This window comes from Chanodichthys erythropterus, chromosome 23 (assembly GCF_024489055.1).
Source record: "Chanodichthys erythropterus isolate Z2021 chromosome 23, ASM2448905v1, whole genome shotgun sequence".
Lineage (NCBI taxonomy): Eukaryota > Metazoa > Chordata > Actinopteri > Cypriniformes > Xenocyprididae > Chanodichthys > Chanodichthys erythropterus.
Window position 1 is genome coordinate 17,759,963 of NC_090243.1, and position 25,439 is coordinate 17,785,401.

At 36.9% G+C, this 25,439-nt stretch overlaps 3 protein-coding genes across 5 annotated transcripts; 1 reads left to right on the top strand and 2 right to left on the bottom strand.

Annotated features, from left to right (window-relative positions):
* Window positions 1–794: 794 nt before the first annotated feature.
* Window positions 795–13,495, bottom strand: pdpk1b (3-phosphoinositide dependent protein kinase 1b). 2 transcript variants are annotated; one of them, XM_067378308.1, is made up of 14 exons: window positions 13,345–13,495; window positions 7,989–8,183; window positions 7,856–7,898; window positions 7,601–7,738; window positions 5,626–5,770; window positions 5,437–5,534; window positions 5,234–5,309; window positions 4,938–5,006; window positions 4,371–4,467; window positions 4,103–4,276; window positions 3,776–4,005; window positions 3,625–3,682; window positions 2,435–2,587; window positions 795–2,344 (listed from the first exon to the last, which is right to left on the bottom strand). In XM_067378308.1, exons 1-14 carry the CDS (start codon window positions 13,393–13,395, stop codon window positions 2,231–2,233), a joined length of 1,641 nt encoding a protein of 546 aa, XP_067234409.1. In that variant the 5' UTR covers window positions 13,396–13,495; the 3' UTR covers window positions 795–2,230. The 2 variants fall into 2 exon arrangements, with proteins under 2 accessions (XP_067234409.1, XP_067234410.1); XM_067378309.1 differs by lacking the exon at window positions 13,345–13,495 and adding an exon at window positions 11,169–11,328.
* A 596-nt stretch (window positions 13,496–14,091) lies between these two features.
* On the bottom strand, window positions 14,092–18,680 carry tsr3 (TSR3 ribosome maturation factor). 2 transcript variants are annotated; one of them, XM_067378050.1, is made up of 6 exons: window positions 18,230–18,343; window positions 17,279–17,486; window positions 16,675–16,868; window positions 16,061–16,228; window positions 14,704–14,758; window positions 14,092–14,591 (listed from the first exon to the last, which is right to left on the bottom strand). In XM_067378050.1, exons 1-6 carry the CDS (start codon window positions 18,237–18,239, stop codon window positions 14,486–14,488), a joined length of 741 nt encoding a protein of 246 aa, XP_067234151.1. In that variant the 5' UTR covers window positions 18,240–18,343; the 3' UTR covers window positions 14,092–14,485. The 2 variants fall into 2 exon arrangements, with proteins under 2 accessions (XP_067234151.1, XP_067234150.1); XM_067378049.1 differs by having other exon boundaries at window positions 14,120–14,591; window positions 18,327–18,680.
* A 205-nt stretch (window positions 18,681–18,885) lies between these two features.
* gnptg (N-acetylglucosamine-1-phosphate transferase subunit gamma) lies at window positions 18,886–23,904 on the top strand. Its single transcript, XM_067377973.1, has 10 exons — window positions 18,886–19,229; window positions 19,429–19,483; window positions 20,408–20,530; window positions 21,348–21,431; window positions 21,521–21,614; window positions 21,708–21,822; window positions 21,920–22,002; window positions 22,084–22,206; window positions 22,287–22,368; window positions 23,400–23,904. The coding sequence occupies exons 1-10, from the start codon at window positions 19,184–19,186 to the stop codon at window positions 23,489–23,491; spliced, it is 897 nt and encodes a 298-aa protein (XP_067234074.1). The 5' UTR covers window positions 18,886–19,183; the 3' UTR covers window positions 23,492–23,904.
* Window positions 23,905–25,439: the final 1,535 nt, after the last annotated feature.

Genomic DNA, 25,439 nt, shown 5'->3' on the forward strand with positions numbered 1-25,439 from the left:
CATTTACATTAACCCCGCCCCTGAGAACATGCAACAAAGGGGGCGGGGCCATGTTGAGCTGCTTTAGAGAAGAGGAAGAGTTGTTGTAGTAGAGTGTTGTTATCATGCCGTCATTTTACGCCGGACTGCTTCACAAACGAGGATCAATTCAACACTGGATTTGCACAAAAGATGAACATGACGACACGGATGAGTTGAATCAACTCCACAGCAACTACATAAATTTATCCACTAACCGTTCAGAAACGTTTAAAAGTTGTAACTTCTTCCTGAGTCTCTCCATCAGTGTCGACTCCGGTTTGAACAATGTAAGGCTGAACACCGTTACTGACAATCCTCATTTTGGCTGCGTGAGATTCTCCAGCTTTGTTGTTGTTGAGCTGTTAAAGCTCCGCCCTCTTCTGGAAAGGGGGCGGGAGCAGCAGCTCATTTGCATTTAAAGGGACACACACAAAAACTGTTTTTTTGCTCACACCCAAATAGGGGCAAATTTGACAAGCTATAATAAATGATCTGTGGGATATTTTGAGCTGAAACTTCACAGACACATTCTGGAGACACCAGAGACTTATATTAGATCTTGTAAAAAGGGGCATTATAGGTCCTCTTTGAGTGAACGATCTAAAATTAAATATCCCCCCACCCCGTTTTTCAAAGATTTTTAGGATAATTAAGATGTTCTTAACCCTAAAAGGGTTTCATTTATTTATTTTTTTATGTTATATAGCTATAGCCTTCGACTGTCAGGAGACCAACAGCTTTAAAACAAAAAAAGAAATACCATTGAAACACATGAAGAAAAAACAGACCGATTGGCCTAAAACCCTACATGCTTTATTTCAGTTCTAGGTTTTGCCGAGCGCAAAAGGTCGACAAGAAGAATACACACATTGCCTACACGCACAAGGGCCTCCCACGCACACGCCATATCTCACACACAGACACACATGCGCGCACGCGCACACACACACACGCACACACACAGACAAGTGGGGCCGTGCGCATACAGGCATTAAATTATCAGAAATGAGCCAATCACTGCGCAAATAGAAAATGTATATGATATAGTAAGAAAACAAAAGCAGTAAAATATCATAGTTTACAATAATTCTTCACATTCAAAGGCTTTACATATTCAATACATACACAGCAAGGCCCTGGAACATGACTTCAATCCAAATATGCTTTCATATATTAGAATTTAAATAACACAGAGAAGCCAGGCCAGAATGGAGCGGCCCAATAACCTTATACAAGAATAAAAATACAAAACCTGGATCCTAGAGTCACCTCTTTACTCACCTCCCATTTGCAATTTTACATCAACTGTACATCACAGTCATCTGTTACCGATCAGGAAGACGCACGCACGCACTCACGCACACACTCAGTCTGTCGGTCTCACTCACTCCACGGACTTCCTGTTAAAAACGGCCAAATGAGAGGAGCCAAACACACGCACACGCTCAGATTGCCCCTCCGTCACAAGCCTCCAATCAGCAATGCATACCGTCACAATGCAAGCGCTTTAAAGGAAAACAGCTAAACTCAGTCGTGCTTTCAGCATAGGGCCAGGGGGCAACGAACTACCCTCTCAAACCACATTACCCATGTGGCTTTTGTGGCGGTGTGGTGCCGTCTCCCGGTGCGATTTGAAGCTTTATTCGTAACGTGAACATGCTGAGGAGAGATTCGACACCACATCCTCCAATCGGAATCAGCAAGACCAGCTACTGTAGCCAATAAGGGTAAAAGGACCCGCCTTAATTCTAAACGCAGACTAAAGCGACACACACTACAAAGCGATTAGGCATTTCAATGTAAGGAGATGAGTGTGTGTTCGCGTCGAGCGAGAAAAGAAGAGAACGTGTACACTTGTTCCGCAACAGGCAGGTGGAGATTTTTACGATTCAAGACTGTTTGTTACCTGCATCGCATTAAATTGATGGAAAGACTTCGTCTAAACGTGTGATAAAGGTTTTCTACGGCTTGCCTGCCGACATGACATGCTGACTACGGCCTTGCTGCTTTTGGTTGTAAAGATTTCACCCTCCGCAAGTGAAACAACTGAATCTGAACAGAGAAAGTGCCTGGGAGTGATGGGACTGATATATGAAGAGACAGAAAGACAATATATAGCTGGAGAGGCGTCTCTACAGGGGCGTGTCCCCGCCCTGTGATTGGTTGGAGAGCTGTGGGGGCGTGGCCAAAGGGGAGGAGCACTGTAGTCCTATAGGCTGGGGCTCTGGTGTTTGTGGTAGATCTTCCTCCAAACTTCCTGGATCTTCTTGCACCATTTATCAGCGTTGCCACTTGGGTCCATTAGATAGTACGTCCGGTTTGGCTACGGAAATAAAGCGGCGTCATTAAACATCTGATTTAAACCATGCAGATGTGGTGTTATAAGATAATAGACTGCTGGGACTGCAGTTACCGTGTGAACAAAGAAGGTTTTAAAGTTCTTTGCTTCAGGCCGTAGTTCAGGTGACCATGGAATCTCTCCTTTCAGAACTTTATTGACCGGATCCACATAGTACAAGTGAGGACCCTCGGTCAGTAGCAACTGCCTCCTCCGTGCAAACAGACCCTACGCACGTACACAAAGGGAAAGACGCAATGAAACAAAAAAACGTCAAGTCTTAATGACGTAAGATTATAAAACATATTAGATCATGTAAGACAAATTATCAGTTTTTAAGATTCAGAAATTGGACAACACAGGTCGAGATGTGTGGTTTGATTCACTAAAAAGATCTGAATCATGCGAGTGATTTGTTCAGGAATTTGTCTAACTACACTGGATGGTTTTGATTCACTAAAATTAACTAAATCAGAGACATTTGTTTGGGTATTGGATGAAATACTTCGGCTGCACACTTTTGATTCATTGAAAAAAAAAAAAAAAAAAGATTTAATCGTATTTAATCGTAAAGTCCTGTTCACTCCAAGAACAATAATCATAAAGAAAAATCGTTCTAAATATAAAAGAAAGCAGAATCCACACCACAACTATAACGATAATGGCACAGAGGAACTATATCCTTGGAATCACTTTTAGAATGATTTTTTCCATCTGATGAACGATAAAAACATTGACAGCCAATCAGAATCCATTCTGCTTTAACAGTTTGAGCATTTCATTTAATTGGAACTAGATGGACTTCACTGATTCACTGAAAAGAACCAAACCATGGAGTGACTAAACTGGTTGCATGGTTTTGAATAATTTGTGTCATTCGTTCAGGAATTTGATGGATTACTCTGGTGGTACTATGTAGCTTTAATCCACAACAAGGAACCAAATTATGAGAGACATTCATTCAGGAAGTGAATGGAAAACAGTGGTCGGGCTGTATAATTTTGATTGACTAAAAAGAACCAAATCATGAGTCATTTGTTACAGAACTGGATGGACTACACTGTACACAAAGTTTTGATTCACTAAAAAAACTGAATCATAAGAGTCATTTGATCAGCAATTGGTCAGACTACACTAGTTGTGTTGTATGGTTTTAATTCACTAAAAACAATAGACGCGTTCAACTTGAAGCAGCACTGCACAGACCGATCGGTGTATGATATCAAAGTACAGTGAGTGTGATTACAAATGAACAGATTACTCACTTTGCGTTTGTCTACTGGGCCCATTTTCAAGATGAGGTTATTCTCCACAAATTGGTGCCTGGAAAAAAACAAACAAAACAAATTAAGATAAGTTACAGAAAAGCACGCACAGATAGATAGTCACATAAAAAGACAATGTGCATTTGTGTACCATGGGTTTGCAGCACTCTGCTTGTCCAGTAGGATGCGTTTCTCCTCGTCGCTGTACTGTAGGTCGAGCTCCATACTATTACTGTCCAGCTCATGAATATGTATAAACTGATCCACACTAGGGGAGGGGTTATACGTAGGATGACTTGTCTCTCCTGTAAGGGGAACTAAAGGAGCAGGGCCCGGCTGTGCCACCTGCATACAACTGAACTGGCTCAGGAGATCATCATACTGGAAATAAAAGAGAAAAAGGAGATTAAGAATGATCTAATTTTCACATTTTCTGCAGAAAATCAGACCCCTGCATGAGTCGTTTGCGTTGACTCACATTTCCATAGCAGTCCTCGTCATCCTCAGACATGGCTGGAAGATACGCTGTTAGTTTGGGTGGAGTCTGCAAATGCACATCATCCCAGCCAACCGTTTCAAAAAAAGGGTGGGACTTCAGCGGTCCGTAACCGCCCATCTCATCACAGCCAATCCGTTTGCACGGATCCAGTGACTGTGAAAATAAAACACCAATGAGCACACAGCAGATCCTCACCTATGCTATACATGAACAGAAAAACAAACATTTGTGATTAAATAAGGCTGACCAGAAGTTGTTCCACAAGGTCCTTAGCTTTGGGGAAAAATTTCTCAGGAAACTCATACTCGAGTTTTATAATCTTCTGGAATATTAGATACTCATTCCTGTGATTCATTAAAAGAAAACAATGATTAGTAATTTAAAAAGCACTCTGCAATGACAATATGCATTGTAAAACCCAATGCTGAAACCACTGGACTTCTTTGACAGTAGTCTCATAATTGAGAGAATGCATCTTTTGTAAACACCCTGTATGAATCATATCTGGGTAGCACTTTATTTTACAGTCCCTTTTCCAATATACATACTGTGTACTTATTATAGTTATTACAATAACTAGGTACTAACCCTGAACCTACCCCTAAACCTAACCCTTGTAGTAGCCTTATATTAACCAGTACTTTCTTAGGTACACATAAGTGTAAGTACTGTAAAATAAAGTGGAACCCATGTCTGTCCGAAACCTGAAACCAGTCTAATTATAAAGGGCTTGATTAGTTCAGGCACTCTGACTAGTCCATTTTAAATCAATATGTAGTTTTGCACATCGCTAGTACTCTGAAAAGAAACTCACCCAGCTCTGAAAGGTGGCAAACCAGCAACAAGCTGGTAGATGATGCAGCCTAATGCCCAGAGATCCGAACTGCCACAAGAAATAAGATGTTTGAGACAAACACACAAGTAAGCCAACTAAAAATAACATTTAGCCAAAATTTCAAATAAACCCTAAAAATGTCTCCTGCATTCAGAAGAGGAACCACTAAATAAATGCTGCAACAAAAAACATGAAGCATCTCTGAATTAGGCCCGTTTCATTACAACGAAAGCATTACAACTGCACACCATGAAATATCCATCAGTCGTGTTTACCTCTTGCAGGCAGATTTCTCAGTCAGTAATTCTGGAGAGACGTACTGAGCCGTACCAACAAATGAGTTTGCTCTTGCTGCGGGGAGAAACATCAGAATCACAATGTCACTTAATAAAAGCACTATCATAAGAGGATACTTGTGCATGAACGGTTTACACCGTCAGAGGATGATTGTTATGTGGTGTGTGTGTGTGTGTTTTACCCTGTTTGCTGTCGGAGGACAGTTGTTTGGCCGTGCCAAAGTCTGTTATTTGAATGTGCATCTCTTCACTGAGCAGAATATTCTCTGGTTTCAGATCTCTGTAACAAAACCACAGTAACACAAAGAACTCAATGTCAGGAGAGAAAGAAAACATTAAAAATCAGACACCTTAAAGACAAACCTACTAACCTGTGGATGATGCCCTTCTGATGCAAGTACTCAAGAGCACAAACTATCTCAGCGGAGTAGAACCGTGTGCAGGTCTCGTCAAATGAGCCAATTTTTCGAATGTATTTCAGCAGTTCGCCATTTTTAGCATAGCTCAATCCAAAATCTGACAGTATATTCAGGAAAGCATTCGATTTAAATCAATTAAATTCAGTGTCAAGTATTGCACACACAGTATTGCAGACACAAGCTTTGTGTAGTAATTTATATATTGTAATTTAATAATTGGCCATGTCAATTAATTGGTCAACATTTTAGCCATTATTATTTTTATATAATTACTGCCATTGAAACTAACATTTTTTAGCCAATTCTTTATTTCTTAAAAATATTTTAGAGCAAAATATTAATATACAGTTTAGAGAATATTTTATACATATACATACATACATACATATACATATATACATACATATACATATATACATACATATACATACATACATATATACATACATATACATATATACATACATATACATATATACATACATATACATATATACATACATACACATATATACATACATACACATATATACATACATACACATATATACATACATACATACATACATATATATATATATAAAACAAATAATATATTAGGGCTGTCAAAATAACGTGTTAATTTCGATTAATTAATCTGAGAAAAAAATAACGCATTAAAAAAAAATAACGCAGATTAATCCATACCGTATTGACCTTTGAACCTGGATCCGTTCTAGCCACCATTCGACTGTAAAATTAAGGAGGGAGACGACTGCTGCACTGACGGACAGAACGAGCAGAGAGCACGTCCCTCGTGCGCGCAAGTGCTCTTCTTCTTCACAGTCTTTGCACTCTCTCTACCTCTCACACATAATAATCTAAATCAACTGACACAATGCTAAAAGTTCGTAAGATCGAATCCATGTTTCACGCGGCACATTCGTAGAATGTTTTTCCTGAATAACCGTTGGGTGTGAATAGTGCTCAAAAGAATGTCACCTCATCTTCTCTGACAGGCGCCCTGCACGTGCAGCTAACATAAACCACACTTTCAGTAAACAAAATCTGTTGTTGACAAATCTTTTGCGATATCCTAATAACAGTTGCGATTCGCACGCAACGCGTCAACGTCTGCTAATGTCCAATTTGCAACCTTAATTTTAATGAATCATGACAACAACTTATCTGTCCACACGGTCTATAATGAATCATTTACTTGAACAACTCTGAAATGAGAACATAAGTGTGCTTACCCCATTTAGCAAGAGTGGTTAGTAAAATTAGCCTTAATAATCCACAATATTTTCAGGTTATTTAAATGACAATGTGTAGTAAATTAGGCCTACCTATAAAATCAGTTAGTTTAGACTGGAGTGAGGTGAAACCAGAACAAAGCAAGTTGTTGTTAGCTAGGTGCATTCAATTGTACATGGTAGAAAATTATATTATTAGTTAATATAACTTCTAAATGCTACTTTTTAATACTTTTCAGGTTTAGCAAAAAAGCATCTTCTCTAACAAAGCTATAAGATCACTTTTTTTTTTTTTTTGCAAAGAGGGCAATAAAGAATTACAGTGAGAGTGACAGGTACTTTATTGTCAGTATCGGGCTCGCAGATCACGAGGGTAAGGCACTTTTTACTGTTTGTGTGGATGACCATGTCTGTCACCACCGAAGACCATTTTTGACCCAGGAAAAACCCTGCATTGATTCATTTGAATTGAAATATTTAATACTTTCACAACAAAAATTATGTATGCAATTAATTTAGATTAATTAATCACAGAGTATGTAATTAATTAGATTAAAATTTTTAATCGATTGACAGCCCTAATTATATATATATATATATATATATATATATATATATATATATATATATATATATATATATATATATATATATATATATATATAGACCACTAGCATGTGTGTGAAGGATACACAGCTTCTCTTCATCCTGAAAGGTGAAGTAGAGCTTGACGAAGAATGGATGATCCAGGTGTGACATTATGTCTCTTTCTCTCTTAACGTATTGCGCTTTGTTCTCCTTCATTATGTGGCGCTTTTCCAGGATCTTAACTGTTGAAACACATGCACAAACATTTGTCAGTACATGCTCCCATCCAGTAGTTTGTCAAATGTAATACGGACAAATCGGATGCATATGAACCACAGTCTGATGATATAACGACTTACTTGCATATTCCTTCCCCGTCGAGTGTTCCTTTGCTAAGACAACCTGCAAGTAGCACGGACGGCAAAGGTTAGTACATTAAATCAATATTACTATCTGAGGTACATCAGATGTGCATGACTGTGCGTGTCGTACGGTAGAGAAGGAGCCTTCTCCCAATATTTTGCCGAATCGGAAGTCCTCGGGTCTCTTCTTGCGAGGTTGAGTCGGCTGGGGGGGTAGTGCCTGTCCCTCCATGCTGCTGCCGTGGAGACGGGGCGTGTCCTGCTGGCCTCTTACCATGGATGGACAGGAGATGAGAACAGAGGAGTGGAGGGATGCAACATCATACTGATGAGAGAGAGACCGAGTCAGTGTATTACTCACATTACTGAACTACTGCCTCTGATGTAATTTTGGCTTGTGATAGTTTTATGACAGAGAGTACATAATTTTAACTTTAGCATTTTTATATAATGATTTCATTTATTATTTTTAATGATTGAAATAATTTAGGAAAAAAAAATATTAATATTTCGAAACATTTTCGAATCTTTTGTTTCTAATCAGTGCTTCGGACCATGTTTCAAACTGCCAGTCACATGATTTCAGTTAACAAGGCTTCATTAAAACTGTATCGAAGTGTCTGAAATCGTCCCCTATACCCTTAAATAGCACATGATTTGAGAGGAGAGCCATTTGTAGTGGTGTCCGAAACCATAGTGGACATTATCAAATGCACTCATTCAATCCTATAATGCATCGCAATAACAAGTGTACAACTGATGTACACTCAACGGTTAGAGAATACACATAATGCACTGTGAGAGTGAATGAATTCCCACATCTCGCCAGAAAATGGCGCCTGCAGCTGAATCATCAGACTTGGGTAAAGTTGGTTTTATATTCACACATTCGGACATCCGTATTCAATAGCCTTGTTAATCACACTACATTGGACATTCAGTGGACATTCACAAGGAAATATGCAATTAAAACAATACTTGCCTATTTTGATCGACTGAAAAATGTTGCAAGTTGACAATCGTTGGTTGTCAATATCATGTCGCTGCTTAAAATTTGCAAACATTAATTTATTGCACATTTATTGGAAAGTCTGAATTCATCACAAGTCCGAATGTGCGAATATAAAACCAACTTTACCCAAGTAATCATCAGCTGGCCCAATGTGGGTACAGCGTAATATAATACAGGTATACATTCCTTTTTAATTGACTAAATTGTTAAATTACGGATTATATATGCTAAATTCCATGACAGAGTTCAAGATAAACCTTTTTATTACTACTGGAGCTTAAACTCCAGTTTGTTAAAGGAACACTCCACTTTTTTTGAAGCGAGATGCTAACGGTCTAATCAGATTCAATGAACTATGCTAAGCTATGCTAAAAGTGGTACCGCCAGGCCCGGAGATCGGCTGCATGGATTCGAAAACGGTAAAACTCAACTGTTTAACTTTAGGGGAGTTGGAAAATGAGCCTATTTTCAAAAAAAGTGGAGTGTTCCTTTAAGTTTCGAATGATTATTAAACAGCAAGTATAAACTATGCAAAAGAGGCAGTCTTTCTGCCGAATTCAGTGTCCTAATTCGCTCAGTCATTTTAATTCACTCCTTCAAGTGGACTATTAGTGGAGTAACAAAGGTAAGCTTCAGCTTCGAACACAGCTGAAATGTTTTGAAATTTCAATGGTCCACCGCTGGGGACGATCTCTGTCAACCCATGAATCGTGCGGATTCACTGAGCTTGTCTCCCAGAGGCAATGGTTTTCACCTGATCTCTGATTAGTTTTATGCATTTGTAGATGTTTTAATGAGGCTTTTTTTTTATTAAAAGGAATAATAGTTATTAATAAACTCTTATTGTCCTGTTTAGCTGAGCCATCCATTAAACAAACAAAAAAATGCCCTGTAAATTGATAAAAGAACACGTTTTATAGACACTTAATATTTAATGGTATTAGATAATTAGTTAATTGCAATAAAACATTTGCAATGGTTTTGTAAAAGCAGTTTTAAGCATGTTTGGCATGCATTTACACTGTATTGACCAGCAGGAGTCACCAGCGCGTGGTGCTTCGAAACAGTGAATCATTTTGCGAAGCAATTGGTTCAGTTGATTCGAAGCTTTGAAAAGCTTCGTTTCTCCCATCACTACTTGTAACTGCAGCTCACATTATTCATAAACAGCATTCCTACAATACTTCAAAACACCTCTATAAAACACGAGTCACACGTCAACAAGAACTTTAGACAAATCCCCAGCAAAAATCCTGTTAACTAACATATGTAGCACAATAATAATTCGTACTTCATACACTTAATGAGGCCTAAGAAACAACATCAGTACTAGAAATAACAGAGGCAAGTTACTTTGCAGGGTTTACATTGAAAAATCTATATCAGCTACATACCCAGTATAATATGCTGTGCTTGAAAAAGGCCCACCATCGAGTCATATAATTCACCAATCATATTCATAAGAATATTGTCTTAGTCTAGTGATCTACACGACGTTATACATAATAATAATAATCGGCTGTCAAAAGCACATGAGAAGGTGAAACCTTAAAAATCTCTGAGCCACTTTTATAGGCCGCAACTCTGAGTCTGTTCATTTCAGTGGAAATAACATGCCTAACTAAGTCAATTATAACATGGACATGTTAATAAGTAGTTATAGACATATAGTGCTACTAATTATCCCTTAATTACGGTTTAAAATGATAAACTGACAGCAAACAGAGAAGCAAATGAGGCAAAAACAACCTGAGGCGACTTATGCTAGAAGCGCTACTGAATCAAAAGCGCTGTTGTAGTTTGTCAGAGACTTAAAAACAAGCCATGGGTGTTCACTGTATATTCTCAATTAATTCTTAGAAATAAAAATGATTTGTGTAAATTGAGAGCATGTTTAAAACAGCCAAAAGCAAAACCCTATGCCGTGAGTTAGCGGTCAGGCTAACGGCTAAGAAAACAAGCAACTTCATTTGTTGATAGAATTAGCTCGCAGCGCTAACACACAACAATATGAGCATTTATCTACAATGCTCCTTTAAAAATATCAACATCGAGCCTAATAATTCATTCAGAAATCCCTGTATAAATTACGATAAGAAACAAAAGTTGACACTTCCTGGTTAATAGACCTGCGCTTGTTTTGGGGACTAGCGGGCTAATGAGGCTAAATGCTAAGCAAAAGACTCGGGTCGCAAGCGTCCCGCGCCACCCCCCAAAAAAACGCCGTTACAAGCAGCGCGCGCAACGCGGCGCGAGGCGGCTTCGAGCACGCGTTCCCAAGACATTAGGGGTACTTACGATCTGACTCGTGGCTCTTGCCATGGAAGTTTTCCGCGGGTAATTTATTTGGGATTAAATAATTGTGGAGACTGGAGTCATGGCCGCCCTCTCTGCGCCTTCGTTTCACGGCTGTGACGTCACGCCACAACAACATTACTGCAGTCGAGAGGAATAAAAAAAAAAATACCGCGCGCCCCCAAACGGCGAATCCCAAAATTTCCATCTATATCCACCTTTTTCCTACTCCCCATGACGCTTTGCGCGATTTATGTGTGCAACTTCCGTTAAACTTCAGCTAAAGATCTATAAACGCAACAATAATTATTTTCCAAAACTGGCCACATGAAAAAATACTATAGTAATTTATAGTAAATACTATAGTATTTTTGAACCATACTATAGTAAAGTACTTGAATTAATTTGTTGTGGTATTTCTATAGTTGCTGTGATAATATAATAACTATAGTAATATAAACAAATTACTTTACCCAATAAGTTTTCTACAACTATAGAGTATATTATACTACAATATACACTGCAGTGTACTGTAGTAAAAACCAAAGTATGCTGCAGTATTTATTACAGTTTATCAGTTCACTATACTTAAAGGGTTAGTTCACCCAAAAATTAAAATTATGTCATTTATTACTCACCCTCATGTCGTTTTACACCTGTGTTCATTTTCGGAATACAAATTAAGATATTTTTGTTGAAATCCGATGGCTCTGTGCATATTGAGCAATGACATTTCCTCTCTCAAGATCCATTAATGTACTAAAAACATATTTAAATCAGTTCATGTGAGTACAGTGGTTCAATATTAATATTATAAAGCGACGAGAATATTTTTCGAGCGCCAAAAAAACTAAATAATGACTTATTTAGTGATGGCCAATTTCAAAGCTTCAGGAAGCTTCGGAGCATTATGAATCAATGTGTCGAATCATGATTCGGATCGCGTGTCAAACCGCCAAACTGATGAAATCACGTGACTTTGGCGCTCCGAATCATGATTCGATACACTGATTCATTATGCTCCGAAGCTTCCTAAAGCAGTGATTTGAAATCGGTCATCACTAAATAAGTCGTTATTTTGTTTCTGCATTTCAACAAAAATATCTTAATTTGTGTTCTGAAGATGAACGAAGGTCTTACGTAGTTATTAATGACAGAATTTTCATTTTTGGGTGAACTAACCCTTTAATACTACAGTATGATGTAGCATTTATTAACAAAGTTTTGTAAATACTATAATATATACTACAATTTACTATAGTATGGTTCAAAAACACTATAGTATTTACTATAAATTACTATAGTATTTTTTCATGTGGGTGGGTACAATGAGATAACATTATTCTACTCACACTTTTACCATTGAATATTAAAAGGAAATTTAAGTGTAAAAACATTAACAAAATTACAACAGATCATGAATAACCCTGATTATTTCCACAGCAATATTATGTTAAATGTGTTAAATATCACTGTAGTAATATATACAATGCCTTAATCAAAAATGTTCGTTAACTGCAACATTGAGTGATTTATATTTCAAAGTTCCATCATTTTGAGAGACAATAAATATTGTATTGACCCGCTTCAGAAAATAAACACTGCTAATAGGATTTAGAAATGAAAAGAGGAGACAATTACATTTTAAAGCATCCATGTGGAAAACAAACTCAGAAAGAGATGTGAGGATTTGAGGAGAAAATATTCTTGTTTTACCATGTCACGTTAAAATACCAAGCGTAAGGTTCAGTCAACGTTGGGTAAGTTACTATTTAGTAAGCTACTAATTACATCTTCAACAGTGTAATTAGATTATTTACTGTACTAATTACTGTCTAAAACTACTTTCTAAATCCCATATCAACCTCGATTAGTCAAAAACACAAGGATAGATATGAAACTGCTCTTCTTTCAAATTAATAATATAAAATTGCATACATTTTTCTTGAACTGACCAAAGGCAGAAGTTTACAGTAAAAACATATATGTTAAATCCACTATTGTTTTATATAGAATTATTATAGTCTATACAGTACTTAATGCAATTACATCAGAAGTAACGGTAATTAAATTACTGAAAATTTAGAGTAATCCCTTACTTTACTTTTTCAAGGGAAAAGTAAATAAATGACAGTAATTAATAATCACTTAGTAATGAATTACACCCAACACTGGTTACCTTATTCTCTTGAAGTCTGAAAATACAACACAAAGGAAATTTTACAGCCATTCAGTCAAACTGATGGATAAGGATTATTTGTGGCACAACCTTGTGATTTGAAATTATTTGTTTGTCTTTTTAAATGTAACTTCCCCAAACTGGAAGTGCCACCCATAATCTAAAACAGTGAATCTCAACCTTTTTTGAGTCATGGACCCCCATCATATTTGGAACCATCCTCAAGGACCCCAGAATAAAAATGGCGCATTGGTATCATTAATGTCTTTGTGACAACCCAATGCAATCAAGTATAATTTACTACTACTATGTTTGTTGACTTGTCCTATATTTAGTCATATTGTTAGGTACATTATACATATATTATCTTCCTCTTTTATGGGAACATGTCAATGTCAAAATACACAAAAATTAATATTCAGATATTTTATAAGGACCCCCTGGCATTATGTCAAGGACCACTAGGGGTCCATGGTAGGTCTGTATGTCACCATTATTTGAATTGCTGTAAACCTACATTTCACTAAAACAACATACTTGCATGTGTCTTTTTGGACGCATGGGCTTACACACGTTTATAATATCAGTTTTCACAGTATAAATTGGGTGTTCATGCATGAAAATATGTAGCTGCCTTTTAAATGTTAGAATGGGGGGTCTCTCGCTCATTATATTGAGGGTTTGAGGCATCTAAGATTGAAGACCCCAAATACATAATGATGCCTGCATGTGGTAATCATCCTAATTAGCTCACTAGCTGATGATAATTAAATTAAACAGGCTGGTTTGAAGAAACCAATGAGCAAAACACCAAATGCAGCGAATTACAAACGTCATTTAAATATTTATTTAAACATTTAAGTCTACTTATAAACAACAGTCAATACAGTTTGAGAAGATTCTTCTCATGAAAACATTTTGCACACTATAAAAAGTCTTTGGGGAGGTTGCTTCATGAAACTTTGACTACACAGTATCTTATTTCTCTGGTTTGGTTAACTTACTAGTTCCATCTCTCAACATTTGCAAACACTCAGAAAGCAGAAGTCTGCTCATGTCAAGGGAAGGTCAGTGTTAGTAAATCAGTCACTGATAGTCCTTCTTCCCCAAATGTTTCATATTATGATTACACAACCCAAGACTACTGATGACTTTCATCATCTTCCTCTTCCTCTTTACTCTTCTGTTCTTCCTCCTCACTATCATCTTCTTCCTCTGACGTCTCATCACTGTCATCATCCTCGGCCCTGAGAGATCAAACACACACAGATTACTTTAACGGACTACTCAGGTGGTTTAATCGTAATTGAAATAAAACAAAATTCATAGTAGATTAATGATAATATAAAAGAGACTCACTGAACTGGCCTGTTGAGGTTAAAAAAGTCTCTTCCTGAGTCCACATCGAAAGGATCTGGACACAAACAAACAAACAAACACCAAAGTTGTTATTTTCAAATCCCTCACAGTACATTTGACTAAATGGGACCTTTTATACCCTTTTTCAGAGTCTTATTTTTGGGATCTATTAGAATAGCATTTCACGCTTGAATGAAAAAATTATTTGCCCCATATTTGGTTCCAAAATCTGTTGATAACGACGGAACTTGCGACAATATTTGGCTTTGGTATACCCACCCCGTTTAGTTCCTGTCTCTATGAAGTCCCTCCTTCTGAAAAGCGCAATGTGCTCTGATTGGTCAACCGCTTCGAACATGTTTGGGAAATGCCATGCCCCTTACCATAACCGGGAGTTTCAACACACTACTAACGCAACTCAACAAGGCGTTTCAGGGAGTTCAGAAACAGTGCGCACTGATATAGAGGGTAACTCCCTTTGGAGTGACTTTGTATCTTTGCATAAAGTTTCATGCTCAGACAGCAACATTACACACTAAAGAAAGCTGAAAATGTAAAAAAGCATATTGTAATAGGACCCCTTTAAAGGGTAAGTTCACCCAAAAATGTAAATAATGTCATTTATTACTCACCCTCATGTCGTTCTACACCTGTAAGACCTTCGTTCATCTTCAGAACACAAATTAAGATATTGTTGATGAAATCCGATGGCTCAGTGAGGCCTCTATAGACAGCAATGCCATAGAAAATCTCAAGATCCATAAAGATACTAAAAACATATTTGAATCAGTTCATGTGACTACAGTGGTTTAACCTTAATATTATAAATTGACAAGAATATTTTTGTGCGCCAAAAAAAACAAAATAACGACTTTTCAACAATATATTGATTTCAAAACACTGCTTCGGAGCTTTATGAATAGAATCAGTGATTCGGAGCGCCAAAGTCACATGATTTCAGCAGTTTGGCCGTTTGATAGGAGATCCGAACCGCTGATTCTATTCGTAAAGCTCCAAAGCAGTTTTGAAATCGCCCAATCACTAGTTGAAAAGTTGTTATTTTGTTTTATTGGCGCACAAAAAGTATTCTTGTTCGCTTTATAATATTAAGTTAAACCACTGTAGTCACATGAACTGTTTTTAATATGTTTTTAGTATCTTTATGGATCTTGAGATTTTCAATGGCATTGCTGTCTAAAGAGGCCTCACTGAGCCATCGGATTTCATCAACAATATCTTAATTTGTGTTCCGAAGATGAACGAAGGTCTTACGGGTGTAGAACGACATGAGGGTGAGTAATAAATGACATTATTTACATTTTTGGGTGAACTAACCCTTTAAGTCATTGGACTGTACCTATCTCTTCTTCCTGAGGAGTGGCACTGAGAAACTCTTTCTCCACAGCTAGTAGTTCCTCTTCTGATTGGCTGGAAGCGTAACGCTCTAGAAGAGTCTTGTTCAGCTCCAAAAATCCCAAACCCCACTTAAACTTCCTCAGCAGGAGCACAGCGAGGTCACGAAATCCTGAGGCATGATCATATAAAGACACATACACGTCAATACACAAATAAATGTCCTCCATTTCATCTCAGTGAATTTGCACAGTTTAATGTATTGATGCAAAGCTGTATTTCAGCACCATTACTCCAGTCTTCAGTGTCACATGATCCTTCAGAAATCATTCTAATATGCTGATTTGCTGCTCAAGAAACATTTATGCTTATTATCAATGTTGAAAACAGTTTTGCTGCTTCATATTTTGGAAAATGTGACTTTTTTCATGTAACAAAAGTCCTTTTTGATCAATAAACCTTGCTGAATCAACAAACTTTTGAATGTAATCAGCATTATTTTTACCATTCTCTACTACTCAGCTTTATTGGCAATAATTGCTTGCCACAGCTTGGAGAGATATAAAACCCATATGACAATAGCAAGAAGAGAGAAAGCGATAGCTGGGAGCTGCTTACCCACAATGCAGAAGGTAGCAGCATAAGCCTCGACGCAGGACAGCTTGCACGGCTTTCCATAGTTTACAGGATTTGCCGCGACCAAGTACGGCAAAAGCCTCGGATGTGAGCCAATCATTTTGCTGAAAGGCGTATCTTCAAGCCGTGCCCATGAACAGTCAATCACTGCCAGCCCAGCCTGTGCCACAATCTCCCTGGAAATGAAGAATATTACAGATTAAAAATTGAGACAAATGTTTGCGTTTCATTTTTATCTACACAAACAGTTCAGAAAAGAAGTGTCTTCTGCTCCTTGATCACAAATACAGTGAAAACAGTAATATTGTGAAATATTATTACAGTTTAAAATAACTGTTTTCTATTTGAATATATTTTGATATGCAATTTATTCCTGTGATCAAAGCTGAATTTTCAGCATCATTACTCCAGTCTTCAGTGTCACATGATCCTTCAAAAATCATTCTAATATGCTGCTCAAGAAATGCTGATTAATTTTTTGTGTGGAAACTGCAATCCATAAATATCATGTTGATGCTTGTTTGTCTGTGTAAATGTGAATGGGTTATAAAAAGCAAAAGTCACAGTGATTTGTGACTTTTCACACCTGTCTGCAGGTGTGACGTATTTAGTTCCCATCGGGCTGAGTATCAGGCCATTGAAGCGCTGGTTGAGTCGTAGGCAGCGCACTAAACCTTTCCTGGCCAGCTTCCGTCCTGTACAGCGTTTAGGGTCACAGTGACCCAGATCCCACATGGCCAATGGACAGGGCAACTTCACACCTCCTGCAGCCTGTGACTCCGCATCCTCACTGGCTGAAACAAACAAACACATACACATATAACCTCCAGTGTGGCCAATTTAGTGATTTTGTCACTAGATTTAGTGACTTCCCCAACCCTTTTGAGACTTTTATCATAAGTTTAAGAACAAATCTAGCAACTTCTTGGACAAACCATATTTAGATTCTTAATTTGCCCACTAATTCTTATTCATATTTATATAGATCAATGAATTATGATGTCATCTAGTGACATTTAGCTACCAGTTTTAGCTACTTTTAATTGAAAGCAATTGGCAACACTGATAACCTCATGTGTGCCAAGCTTTATTACTTCATAGATGCAAACTCCTCACCTTTTTGAGATCAAAATACGTCACCTATGGAATTTGCATAGATTCAATAGAAAGAAAGTGTTTTTATGTGAACTTAGAAGGGTAAATAAAGAACTGGTTGTTTCAATAAGCACTGTACAGTGTTTCCTTTACACTTTACTTTAAAAAACTATGTCTATAATGGGTAATATTTTATGTATTTGAGGTCTGAGATGTGGCAAACAGTCTTGCCGTCTAATCAGAAAATATTGTCTTAAATATCCTGCATAGTCTTTTGTAACATGAGATTTTAACCATTGATTTTGGTAAAATGTTGCAAAAATATATTAAACAAAAAAATTGAGAAAAATGACAGTTTTGGACATAGGGTAATAAAAAATAAATGAAAAAATCCCTTGAAGTAACTACAATTGAGCATGTAAAGCAAATAACTCTCCCTTACCTGTTTGCATCCCTGTACATACAGTAATTCAGTCTGTCATAAATATGACAACAATACATGCACTCTCTTAACATCCATCATCCAAACAACCACAGACCTTGCAGAGCCTCGTGCATCTCCTCTGTGAAGGTTTCTAACGATTTCCCCTTCATCCTGTGTCGTGTGTCTTTGCCCTTGTGAACCGCTCGCTCACATTTACCCTGTTTTTTACGTCCCATATCTGAAATTCACCTTAGTTTTGTTTTAGGAACTTTCACACGTGTGAATAAGCTATTTAAAAGGTTTGACAGTATTATAATCTATTTAACCATCTTACAAATTATAACACGCCAATAATGTATATACTTTACGCTGATTAAAGCATACATTCTAATGTTTACATGCTTTAAAATTAAATCGCAAAGAGTTATTCTGACACGCTTGCTCGTGAGGCCAAAACACGGTGACGTAATGAAACATGGCGGTTACTGTTAAGCACAAAAGATGCGTATTTATTTAAATTACATCAATATTAATATCACAATGATTACATTTAGGTTATATAATATATATTAATATTTTAAGATCAACAATATGAATTAATTATACAAAATAATCGATAAAGTAAAAACGGAAGAGGACTTTTATTTACCCCGGAAATACGGCATATATTTTTTGGTTTACTGCATCGCCGCATTTCCGTGATTAACGAACGTTTTAATGCATATTTCGCCTTTGTGTTTAATGTAAACAGTAGTATTGACACATATAAATGTAACTCTATCTTCATATGTGTTAAAACTCCTAAATATGAGGGGTTTTCTCGATAATCGTTGCATTTCGCAAGCGACACGTTCACAAAACATAACATTTCTCTAGCTGAACTCTTCCAGTTGGTAATGTTTTCAGTTCTGTCACATGAACAGACTGAAGCGAGATGTAGTTTTACTTTAAAATCCAACGATTTCAAGAGTTATGGAGTCTGTGTATTTTAAATGCCTGTTGTATCTGACAGTACTAGGTAAGTGGGATAGACTGAGTCTTGTTTTATTAAATTTGATCAATACAGTATTGTTGCATACGGAACTGAAAGTGTTTTAACATGTTTGTTCCCAAAATCCTCTTTATGGCTTTACCTATAGATGTCTTGTTATCTTTAGGGTGTTGAGTGAATATTAATAATGTAAGTATCCATTTTTTTGGTGTTTTTTATATTTCAGTGGCTGTCACATCAGGAGGGAAGATGAAGATAGTGGAGGAACCTAATACATTTGGGTCAGGTTTCCAGCAAACCCTTCAGTTCAAGTATCTACTTAAAGGATTCGTTCACTTTCAAATTAAAATTTCCTGATAATTTACTCACCCCCATGTCATCCAAGATGTTCATGTCTTAATTTCTTCAGTCGAAAAGAAATGAAAGTCTTTGATGAAAACATTCCAGGATTTTTCTCCATATAGTGGACTTCAATGGAGCCCAAACGGCTGATGGTCAAAATTACAGTTTCAGTGCAGCTTCAAAGCGATCTACACGATCCCAGATGAGGAATAAGGGTCTAATCTAGAGAAACCATCACTCATTCTCTTTAAAAAAATTTAAATTTTGTACATTTTAACCGTAAATGCTCATCTTGAACTAGCTCTCTTCTTCTTCTCTATTTGAATTCCAGCAGTGTAGACGCTGCTAAGTGTATTACTGCCCTCCACAGGTCAAAGTTTGAACTATATTGTCATATACAATATGCTAGTGCAAGTATATAACAATTAGTTCAAACTTTGACCTGTGGAGGGCAGTAATACACTTAGCAGCATCTACACTGCTGGAATTCTAATAGAGTAGAAGAAGAGGAGAGCATTTATGGTTAAAATGTACAAAATTGTAATTTTTTTAAGAAAATTAGTGATGTTTCTCTAGATAAGACCTTTATTCCTCATCTGGGATTGTGTAGAACGCTTTGAAGCTGCAACGAAACTGTAATTTTGACCTTCAACCATTTGGAGTCCATTGAAGTCCACTATATGGAGTAAAATCCTGGAATGTTTTCATCAAAAACCTTAATTTCTTTTCGACTAAAGAAGGACATGAACCTATTGGATGACATGGGGGTGAATAAACTATCAGGAAATTTTAATTTGAAAGTGAACTAATCCTTTAAACAACATCATCTGAATCTCCATATTCTTCTTTCTTTGTTTTTTCAGGTTGAATAATCAGCTTTTGTCTCAGAGTAGCCGACTACAGGCGAAGATCAGCCCATCTCCAGTGTCTGGACCTTCACATCTGCACAAACTGGCAGGGAAATGCTTCAACTATATTGAGGCCACGTAAGTAACATCTGCACATCTTGAAAAGTAATTTTATAAAAGTGTATTTGCTTAATATACACATTTACCTCGCTATATCTCAGAAAATATGAGGGTTTTGAACACAACCAGAGCTATATTAAAGGGTTAGTTCACCCAAAAATTAAAATTATCCCATGATTTACTAATCTTCAAGACATTCTACGTGTATATCTTCAATCAGACGAACTCATTCGGAGTTATATTAAAAAATATCCTGGCTCTTCCAAGCTTTATAATGGGAGTGAATGGGGCTTGAGATTTTGAAGCCCAAAAAAAAGCATCCATCGATCACAAAAGTAACCCATACGACTCCAGTGGGTTAATAAAGGCCTTCTGAAGCAAAGCGATGGGTTTTTGTAAGAAGCTATAATAACTGGTATCCAGCAACAGCCTCAGAATAATAGTATTTTTCATAAATATCAGATTGGGGCAAGTTGTCACACATATTTTGTCATGTGTTATACAATTTTATATAATTTATCATTACAATATTTGTTTGAAAAACACATACTTTTGTTACTGTTTCCTGATTTATTTTGCTGTTTAATCTTCGCTGGAAGTTTCCACTGTGACAACATGCCCCGCTAAAGGTCAACGTGTGTTTGTGTTGTGTATCTTTTATTCCCCCCTTCAAAATATCTACTAGAGTAAAGTGTGACAACTAGCCCCTGTCTGCCCAATGCATGTACAACGATATAGATTGTTTTATATGGTTTTGTGTTTTTACTTTGTCATAAAAGAATATGAATTGTGTGCATTTTGAAAGAAACCTATTTTTATTTATTCTGTTTTTTAGATACAAATACGTATTCTGTCCATTTCATAACGTGACTCAGCATGAACAGAGTTTCAGATGGAACGCATACAGCGGTATATTGGGGTAATGATCTTTATCCAAGTTTTTATTGTGCTTTCTTCTCTTTAGTAAAGCTTAAAACTGCAATATTTGAAATCACTGTGTATGTGTAGTATCTGGCAGGAATGGGAGATTGAGAATAACACGTTTACTGGCATGTGGATGCGAGAAGGAGATTCATGTGGAAACAAGAACAGACAAACCAAGGTCTGAACACTCTGTGTTTAATTGTAATGTGAGTTTATGAACATGTTTTCTGCCAGTAAATGGAGGATGTTGAGATTCCTGTCTCTATTGAAGGTTCTCCTGGTGTGTGGGAGCAGCAGTAAACTGTCGAGTGTTTCAGAGCCGCAGACGTGTGTTTATTCACTGACATTTGAGACGCCACTAGTTTGTCATTCACACTCCCTCTTAGGTGAGTTATTTTAGTATCATTCAGGTACTAATATAGTTTTTAGCTTGTTTTGTCTATAGGTAGTGTACGGTCTCACTGTGCGCTTGTGTGTTTTCAGTGTATCCAGTTTTGAGTGAGCAGTTACAGAAGGAATGGGATGAAATTGCGCAAGCTCGATATGACGATCTCATCACAGAACAGGTGACGACAAACACACATGCTGTTATTATACCCCTCACGCATCTCAAAACATAATAATAAGAGGCGTTTGTGTGTGTTTAGGGTTATAATAAGCTGCTGAAGGAGCTGTTTGAAGAGGCGGGTCTCCTGAGAAGAGCTCAGCAGCAGAAGGCAGAGGAGAGCACGACGTCCCTCACACAGCCGAGTCTGGAGCAGTGCACACAGGTCAGAGAGATGCGTGCAGGACATCATACGCTCAGATTTAGTTATGCTTGTGCTGTTAGCATGTGTGTTTATTTGAACAGGACTTTGAAAAGCAGCGAGCAGAGATAGAACGGCTACGATCGCTCCTAACACAACATAACATCTCCTACGAGGCCACAACAGGTGAGACACGCATGCACTTCTTCAGCTCATCTAATAGACTCAGGTGGATGCTTAAGTCACTTAAAAAATTTTTACTACATGCCTTCTGTCGTCTGATTGATAGTGTAGACATTTTTTATAAGTAAATGGCATTTTGGTAAAATTCTTTAACTGTCCACCTTCAGCTTGTGGTTGATGTGTCTTTTGCTATGAAGTCCTTACTGATTTTTATAAAGTAAACATGGTAAAATCAGGACAAAAGCAGGCACACCAAAGCTCCAAAAATAAGTGAAAAATGTATTTTGCTTAAAAATTTGCTTATTTTTGGAGCTTTGGTGTGCCGACTTTTTTCTGCTTTTTATAAAGTAAACATAAAAATAAATTTTATATTGTTAGTATTGTTTCAAGATGAACTGGCCTGGAGCAACTTTACTTTTATCATTGTTAAAATGTAAGTATCAAATATGATCATGGCTTCATCACTCAATCATTGTATTGCATTATATGTTTTACCTTCCAAAATAAAAGCTACAGAGCTTTGATCGTAAAACTAAGCATTTAAATATCATCTTACTTAGACATATTATTAAGAGATTTAGAGTGACAACTGATATTTATATGCATGTTATGTAAGTAGTTATAAAATCTTATTGATTTACATTACAAGCTATCAGAATTTCATAAGAAATATTCATATATAAATAACAACAACTGCACATGTTTCATATATTTGCTCAGTTTGGGCATCTGAATAAAATTAGTATGTTTTTTTCTCATGAATATGAGCTTCATATTCTCCTATATGGGTCATAAAACCACAATACGATACTCAACAACAACACAAAAACACATATGCAAACTTTAAAGGTTCAATAAACAGTTACGTTAAAAAAAAAAAAAAAACTTTACTATTATTATTTCAACTTCCCAGGGTTAAAGAAAGCTAGAACAGCCTAAATATTTCACAAAAATAATTTGTTGATGTCTTGAACGTGCATCACTGGTGCTCACAGAGGTTAAGTGCACGAATCTAACTCTTCTCGCTCTCTCAGACAGGACACGGGATCAGGGTCACGTCGAGCCCTCGCCCCTCCAGGACCAGCACCTCCGCGGTGACACCGGCTTCATTGCTGATCTGCACTAAGATGCCCAGCAGGATCACAAAACAGAGTTAATTTAAACATTCAGGAAAATAATGTTACTGTGAGATAATGGTATTTAATGAGTTTTACATTTGACTTGATTTAGTCTGAACTGACAATGTATTATAATAAATAAATTTTTTATGAGTTCTCAGAACGTTGTGCTATCATTTCTTAAAGGTGATGTCAACTTCTTTTTACATTTTTACATTTAAAACATTGCTTGAGCCTTGTTGTTTGAGCATCAAGACCAGCCTGAGAGGCTCTTTACTGAATGTGTTTTTGCATTAAAAAAAAGTGAGTTGTATGGCAGTGGAATGAAAAAACAAAAAATTCTGTCTTTTAATGTTCACATGAAATGTTTACAACCTGTTTTTCTGCCAAAATATTAAATGCTTGTGTGGGGAGTTTATTTTATCTTTTAGCTTGATTGAGGGCTTTATATGTATTGATTTATTTTCCCCACTGATCAAACGCTGTTTTGATCTGGAGTGACACCTATCAGCATGGATGTAGTCTCATGCAAAAGTTTTCGATTACTAATGCTTTGGTAGAAATAGTCAAGCCTATTCATAAGTGTATGTGTCCTCCATGATTTATTCCTCAACAACTGAAAGTTTTAATAACAAAGAAGTTATCATCTCAACATGGCAGCCGCCACGAGGGCAGACCACCCTTTATGTAGAATGAACCAGCTTTTTCAAGGCCACTAAAATGACTGGAGTTTTCATTTCAGGCAAGTAGTCATAATTTTAAGCATATATATATATATATTATATATATGCATATGCTTAAAATTATGACTACTTGCCTGAAATGAAAACTCCAGTAATTTCAGTTGCCTTGAAAAAGCTGGTATATATAAACATATATACAGTTGCAAGAAAAAGTATGTGAACCACTTGCAGAATCTGTGAAAATGTGAATAATTTTAACAAAATGAAGGAGATAATACAAAATGCATGTTATTTTTTATTTAGTACTCTCCTGTACTCACTGATGATCCAGAAGGTTGCGGAGTTAGATGCGTTCCTGGGTCAACATATTTTGTTGATCCTGAAACAACATTTCAGTCTGAAAATTTAGTCTTAACCCTTTTCCTACCCCTAAACCTAACCCCGACCATAGGTTATCCCAAAAATCCGAGGGAAATGATAGATGAATAACACTTATGTATAAGCACCAATTCATGCTTTTAAGCCTAAACTTGACATAATCTGTAAACTTGTCCCTCAAATCTGATTGGTTGATTTGAATGTTGTTCCAGGATCAACAAAAATGTTGACCCAGGAACATGTTGAACTCAGCAAAATCAGGTTATGCGGAAACATGATGCATTAAGAGCCGGGGGGTGAAAATATTTGGAATTGGAAATCAAGGTAAATTGTATTTATTTTGTCTTCTGGGAAACATGAAAGTTTCCTCTGTTGCAGTACTAAATTAAAAAAATGTATATAGTAGTATATGTCTATTTCATCAAACGCTGCATTAAAATTAACTGTCCAAACGAACCGATTCGCTAAAATGAATCGTGCGTCCCAATGCTGAATCCGGTAACTTGAGATTTGAAATACTCTTTCTGAACCACTAGATGGCAGCATCCAAAGAGCTATCGTTCCACACATTTCTCAGCTTTGTGTAAAAAAAACAAGTATTTCAGCCGAGATACCGCTGTCATTTACATAGAAAAACCCTTCTCACACCCTCGTCTCTTATTTGCTCCAATCCAATTCTCCCTTTTTCTGCTCTTTCCCTTGACCATCACCAGACAGCATTAGCAGAACAAACAGCTTAAACTGCAAATAACAGACAAAACCCCTCAAGCAATCGGTTCCAGGGTAGCAGTTTTCTCTTTAGTTGTAAGTAAGATGTAATCTTAGGATGTAGCAACTGCCTGTCAAGATGCATCTTGTTAGAAACCGAAACACACCGAGGAGAATTCAGAAGAAA

Excerpts from the sequence above, each read along its gene's own strand:
- tsr3 (XM_067378049.1), bottom strand. The coding sequence starts at position 18,447 with ATGGGACGTAAAAAACAGGGTAAATGTGAGCGAGCGGTTCACAAGGGC. Across the intron at positions 16,869-17,278 it reads TACGTCACACCTGCAGACAG|GGAGATTGTGGCACAGGCTG; the intron begins GTGTGAAAAGTC and ends CTTCATTTCCAG. Across the intron at positions 16,229-16,674 it reads TGCTACCTTCTGCATTGTGG|GATTTCGTGACCTCGCTGTG; the intron begins GTAAGCAGCTCC and ends ATCATGCCTCAG.
- gnptg (XM_067377973.1), top strand. The coding sequence starts at position 19,184 with ATGGAGTCTGTGTATTTTAAATGCCTGTTGTATCTGACAGTACTAG. Across the intron at positions 20,531-21,347 it reads TTCAACTATATTGAGGCCAC|ATACAAATACGTATTCTGTC; the intron begins GTAAGTAACATC and ends TCTGTTTTTTAG. Across the intron at positions 21,432-21,520 it reads GCATACAGCGGTATATTGGG|TATCTGGCAGGAATGGGAGA; the intron begins GTAATGATCTTT and ends GTGTATGTGTAG.
- pdpk1b (XM_067378308.1), bottom strand. The coding sequence starts at position 13,395 with ATGGCTGTAAAATTTCCTTTGTGTTGTATTTTCAGACTTCAAGAGAAT. Across the intron at positions 7,899-7,988 it reads GAGAAGGCTCCTTCTCTACC|GTTGTCTTAGCAAAGGAACA; the intron begins GTACGACACGCA and ends TGCTACTTGCAG. Across the intron at positions 2,588-3,624 it reads GCCCAGTAGACAAACGCAAA|GGTCTGTTTGCACGGAGGAG; the intron begins GTGAGTAATCTG and ends GTACGTGCGTAG.